This window comes from Macrobrachium nipponense, chromosome 8 (genome assembly GCF_015104395.2).
Source record: "Macrobrachium nipponense isolate FS-2020 chromosome 8, ASM1510439v2, whole genome shotgun sequence".
Lineage (NCBI taxonomy): Eukaryota > Metazoa > Arthropoda > Malacostraca > Decapoda > Palaemonidae > Macrobrachium > Macrobrachium nipponense.
Genome location: NC_087203.1, coordinates 67,612,654 through 67,618,653, shown reverse-complemented (window position 1 = coordinate 67,618,653; position 6,000 = coordinate 67,612,654). Strand labels below are relative to the sequence as shown.

The 6,000-nt window shown below is 37.8% G+C and overlaps 1 protein-coding gene across 1 annotated transcript in view; it reads left to right on the top strand.

Moving 5' to 3' along the window:
- Nucleotides 1-6,000, top strand: part of LOC135222818 (COP9 signalosome complex subunit 7b-like) — a 58,737-nt gene that overhangs the window by 20,361 nt on the left and 32,376 nt on the right. Inside the window, 1 exon segment of the mRNA XM_064261126.1 lies at nucleotides 3,750-4,005. Within this exon segment, the coding sequence (XP_064117196.1) occupies nucleotides 3,750-4,005 (256 nt within the window).

Genomic DNA, 6,000 nt, shown 5'->3' with positions numbered 1-6,000 from the left:
GTCATATATCCCAATGTTTATATATGATAATGATATTTTTTTTTCATTTCTGATGGTTGCATACTAAACTTTAGGTAATGACAAAAAAAGGAGCCCAAAATGAACTCTTAATTTTGAAAAATAAGCGTGCTGTGATTTTTGGAACAAAACATTTTTTCCGCTTCGGCGCTCACTCGCGAACGCCGCCGGCATATGAGAGAAGATTTTTAAAATACAGCTTCGGCATTTAAGGGTTAAAGAAAGACTGATGCGTCACAAGGTCCCAAGCTTGGTCAGTGACCAGCTTCCACCTCTTGTATGTATGGGTTGCCCGATGCCACAAATTCCTTGCTGTACAATCTTTGATTGTTTTTAACCAGTTTCCAGCAGATACTAGAAGATTATCTTATTGTTAAGACCGAGGTTTTTCCACGCACGAACAACTTGTAAAATACTGGGGTTCGTCATTAAATACAAAAACATATCACACATATACAACACCAACAAATGCATGAGACATTACGTACTATTAGGCAATTTAACATGTAGATAACCTGTCATATGGTCAAGTTAACATACCTGTGTACATGGCTTCAATTATCAAATCTTCTAATTCCCTGTTAGATGTGAGACCTAGGGTCCTTACGTTTTCATCTACAGAAGAAGAAATGGTGGAAACGTTTGCCTACAGAGTTTTTGGAATGTGATGAGGGCTCAAAATGCTGCCCAGTTAGTATTAAGAGGGATATATATAAAGAACTAAGAAATCAGGGGTCCGCCCAATTTCTACTCTGAGTCTCCTTCCACTTCGAGGCTCCTTCCCTTCCTTCGGGCAAGGATAGGGAAGATTCTACAACGAGAAACCTCATCAACATGTAAGAAGAGATCTTGGTAGCAACAGAGGTAATCACGAAGGATCCTTTTCGGAATAAGACTCTTATCTCTCGTACTGTTAGATTTCATATCAATTATGGATGTAGTTGACTACTACTCCTCCCCTTGCCGGAGAGGCCAAGAGCTCAAAGTGGAAGAAGGTCTTCCACCCTTCTCAAAGTCTCCTGATAAACTATTGTGGTTGTTTAGGACTTTCGGACAATGTAGCGCCAACTAGGCGCTAAATGCCATAACAGGCGTTAAATGAAAAAAACGCCAGAGGAGATCATCCAAGAATCACTGTCATTGTCTGGTGAGGAGAAAGAGTGGGCCTCCAACCTGGCTTAGATTTGCTAGAGGCGAACAAATCGGACAGATAAGAGAGTTCGATGGGGACATCGACAGACATCTTCGAGACTCTAACAAGCTTGAAGCTCTAGCAAGTGGGAAGGAACCGGCCAGGCTCCAGAGACGAGGCTCCAGGCAGGCGCAAAGCGCCAGCCAAGAGCGAGGCGCCAGGCAGGCGCGAGGAGCCAGCCAGGCGCGAGGCACCAGACAGGCGCGAGGCACCAGCCAGGCGCGAGGAGCCAACCAGGCAAGCGCGAGGCGCCAGCCAGGCTCTAGGCTTCATCCAGAAGAGATCCATTTCTAAGAAAGCCCTGGTCTTCTTTGAAACTATGTGATCACTAAAACACTTCATGAGTATCTTGATGATTCCTTCAAACAGCTGAGAAATAAAAGCGAATGAAGTGCGAGCTCTTATGAATTCTTGTTCTTTCCATAACAATATGTCAATAAGTACATATTAGCTGTCATTTACGGGAGATGCAACTCTGGGTTGACCTCCCATTATACGAAGGATGTCAAGTTGACCTACGAGAGATACGTCTCTCTCGTTTATACGTGTCTACGGATAAGTTGCTGGGATAGGGAGTTGACACTGATCCTTAACTAGTGAGTTAAATCCTAATTTAACAGAATTTTATTATTTAGGTTGTTTGAAAGGAGTTTGGGGATAACTCTTTTTCAAGTTAAGCACGAACCCTCGTGTGAGGATCAGGTGATCGGGATCGGTGTTGTGCTCCTTAATTATGCCACTAGGCATAGGTGTTTTGTCATGTAAGTGGATAGGACCCCTTTGACAAATAACCATTAGATTCTATCAAGTAAGTGGATAAGACCCCATTGACAGATCTACAAGAACTCTTAGCCATAGGTCAAATCCTCGCTGAGGCTCTTGAGACGAAGCAGACTCCTAGCAATAGCTAGGAGGTCAAGCCTTCGTCTAAACACATAGGAACCAAGGTTTTATTTATTTATTACCTACAACGTATGTTGTTTCCTGTCTGTTCAGTAAATTAGCTGTCTCTTACCCTCCGCCAAAGGTGCCAATCAGCTAAGTATATATCTGACAGGTAAGTTGAATGCATAAAAATGTTATTGTCATGATACAATAAAGTTTTATGCATACTTACCTGGCAGATATATACTTAGCTATAGACTCTGTCGTCCCCGATAGAAATTCGAATTTCGCGGCACACGCTACAGGTAGGTCAGGTGATCTACCGCCCCGCCGCTAGGTGGCGGGAATAGGAACCATTCCCGTTTTCTAAGACAGATTTTCTCTTCCACCTGTCTCCTGAGGGGAGGCTGGGTGGGCCATAAATTGTATATATCTGCCAGGTAAGTATGCATAAAACTTTATTGTATCATGACAATAACATTTTATAGGTCAATTTAACTTTATTATGAAATTTACTGGGGTGTTTTTGGAGGGCTTGGAACGGATTAGCCATTTTACATGTAAAATGTGGTCCAAGATACGAAAAACTCATGATACGAAGGCCCCCTCGGAACAGATTAATTTCGTATCTCGAGGTACCACTGTAGTGGATGGGTTGGGGTTTTTACTTTAGTGTAGGTGACATAATAATCTGGTTGTTTTCGTTATGGTACTGTGCCCAGGGCAAGGGCAAATTGTAGTCCTTGTGAGCAATTGGAATCATCCTTGCTACAAGGCTCCCCCTTAAGTAGAGGCGACCCTCGGCTCTACTTCTGCGCCACTGCAGGTTAAGTTGACCACCAACCAGTGGGATTCTTTACTGCAAGCTCTCTTAACTAATAAGGAACGACAAGCATTGTTTCATTGCTAGCAGCTTATCTATTTCTAATTCATTACATGACTTGCTGTTTTAGAGTAGAGTATGTCCATTTATCCCACCTCCTGTCAGTGTGGGAATCAACTATGTAAAGGATTATAAAAACATCCTAAAAAGGAAGTCTTTATAATAAAACAGGGTTTTAATTACACTTACCCAGTAATTGCATGATCAGAGCCCTCCCTCCTCCCTGCTGATGGACATAAGCATAAATGGAATGAGGTAATCGACTGTGTCGTTCCTAACCTTCATGCTAGGGGGTGAGACTGGTGTCACCTACACTTATTGGTGTCGCTACAGCGAAATTTGAATACCACTGTGAATAACAGAAACTATAGCTATGTAATTACTGGGTAAATATAATTAAAACTTTATTATAAATACATAATTTTTGGTCTGCCGTGTAGGCAACCTACATCTGAATAATTGTTTGGAAAGTACATATAAAATCAAATTTCTTTTTATTATAAAAATTCCGTTTTTCTTAAGCATAATGTCAGGTGTTGTAATAATTTAACTGGTATGATTATGAAATTTACCTCACTTGCATGAGCAGATTTTCCTAGTATGTATAGTGTATCATATGTAACTGATTTATTTTTGGAGTAACAAATCCGTTTGGTTTGGGAGAATAGATTTTCTTAAATTATTATTTTTTTAATTTGTAGCCGTTTCATGTATTTAGAGAAGTTTATATTGTCCTGAAGTATAATTATACCATTGATGAACTTTTTTCAGTTAAAGAATGAGCCTCAGCATGCTGGATATTATGACTTGCTTCAACTGTTTGCTTATGGGGTATACGGAGACTATGTTAAAGAATCAGCGAAGTTTCCACCACTATCCTCAGCAATGTTAACCAAGTTAAGGCATCTAACGATAGTTTCCATGGCAACGGGCCAGAAACGAATTCCGTTAGTAACACTTGGAAATCAACTAGGTCTCACATCTAACAGGGAATTAGAAGATTTGATAATTGAAGCCATGTACACAGGTATGTTAACTTGACCATATGACGGGTTATCTACATGTTAAATTGCCTAATAGTACGTAATGTCTCATGCATTTGTTGGTGTTGTATATGTGTGATATGTTTTTGTATTTAATGACGAACCCCAGTATTTTACAAGTTGTTCGTGCGTGGAAAAACCTCGGTCTTAACAATAAGATAATCTTCTAGTATCTGCTGGAAACTGGTTAAAAACAATCAAAGATTGTACAGCAAGGAATTTGTGGCATCGGGCAACCCATACATACAAGAGGTGGAAGCTGGTCACTGACCAAGCTTGGGACCTTGTGACGCATCAGTCTTTCTTTAACCTTTAAACGCCGAAGCTGTATTTTAAAAATCTTCTCTCATATGCCGGCGGCGTTCGCGAGTGAGCGCCGAAGCGGAAAAAATGTTTTGTTCCAAAAATCACAGCACGCTTATTTTTCAAAATTAAGAGTTCATTTTGGGCTCCTTTTTTTGTCATTACCTAAAGTTTAGTATGCAACCATCAGAAATAAAAAAAAAATATCATTATCATATATAAACATTGGGATATATGACAGCGCAAAAAAAAAAATTCATATAATTGTATACAAATCACGCTGTGAGCAAAACGGTTAAAGCTAACGAGTTAATTTTTTTTCGTTGTATTATACACTAAATTGCGATCATTGTGGTATATAACACATTGTAAAACGATCAAGGCAACACAGAGAAAATATTATCACAAAATGATGCATGAATTCGTAACGTGCGGACTTAAAAAAAAGCGGTTTTCAAAAATTCACCATAAATCGAAATATTGTGCTTAGAGACTTCCTGTTTGTTGCAAAATGAAGGTAATTGATTGAATATTACTAGACTGTAAGTTTTGTAGCTTACAATTGCAGTTCTCCATCATTTCGGTCGAGTTAAAGTTGACTGAAGGACAAATTTTTTCTATTTATCATTATTTATATGAAAATATTTCAAAACTGATAAAAGCTACAACCTTGGGTTGTTTATTGTTGTATTCTACATGAAATTGCGCACATTTTGATATATAAAACTTTATGTAATGGCTAATTTAAAATGGTGCAAACATTACGACAATCGGACAAAAAAATTTCTGATTTTTTCAGAAGAGTTAGCGGATGTAAGGAAAAAGTTTATTTCATAAATTCACCATAAATCAAAATATTGTGCAAGAGACTTCCAATTTATTGCAAAATGAAGGTATATGATTGAATATTACTAGAATGTAATAGTTTTAGCTTACAATTTCGTTTTTTGACCATTTCAGTCGAGTTAAAGTTGACCGAATGTTGAAATTTTGGCACTTTTCGTTTTTTATATGAAAATATTTCAAAACTGATAAAAGCTACAACTTTTGGTTTGTTTTTTGTTGTATTCTACATGAAATTGCACACATTTTTATATATAAAACTTTATGTAACGGCTAATTTAAAATGGTGTAAATATTACGACAATCGGACAAAAAAATTCTGATTTTTTTTGGAAGAGTCACCACGCGGACATAAGGAAAATGTTTTTTTTCATAAATTCACCATAAATCGAAATATTGTGCTAGAGACTTCCAATTTGTTGCAAAATGAAGGTAAATGATTGGAAATTACTAGAATGTAATCGTTTTAGCTTACAATTGTGTTTTTTTACCATTTCGGTCGAGTCAAAGTTGACCGAAGGTTGATATTTTGGCACTTATCGTTATTTATATGAAAATACTTCAAAACTGAAAAAAACTATAACCATGGATTGTTTTTCGTTGTGTTCTACATGAAATTGCGCACATTTCCATATCTAACACTTTATGTAACGGCTAATTTAAAATGGTGCAAACGTTACGACAATCAGACAAAAAAATTTATGATTTTTTCGGAAGAGTTACCGCGCAGACGCAAGGAAAAAGTTTTTTCATAAATTCACCATAAATCAAAATATTATGCTAGAGACTTCCAATTTGTTGCAAAATGAAGGAAAAGGATTGAATATTACTAG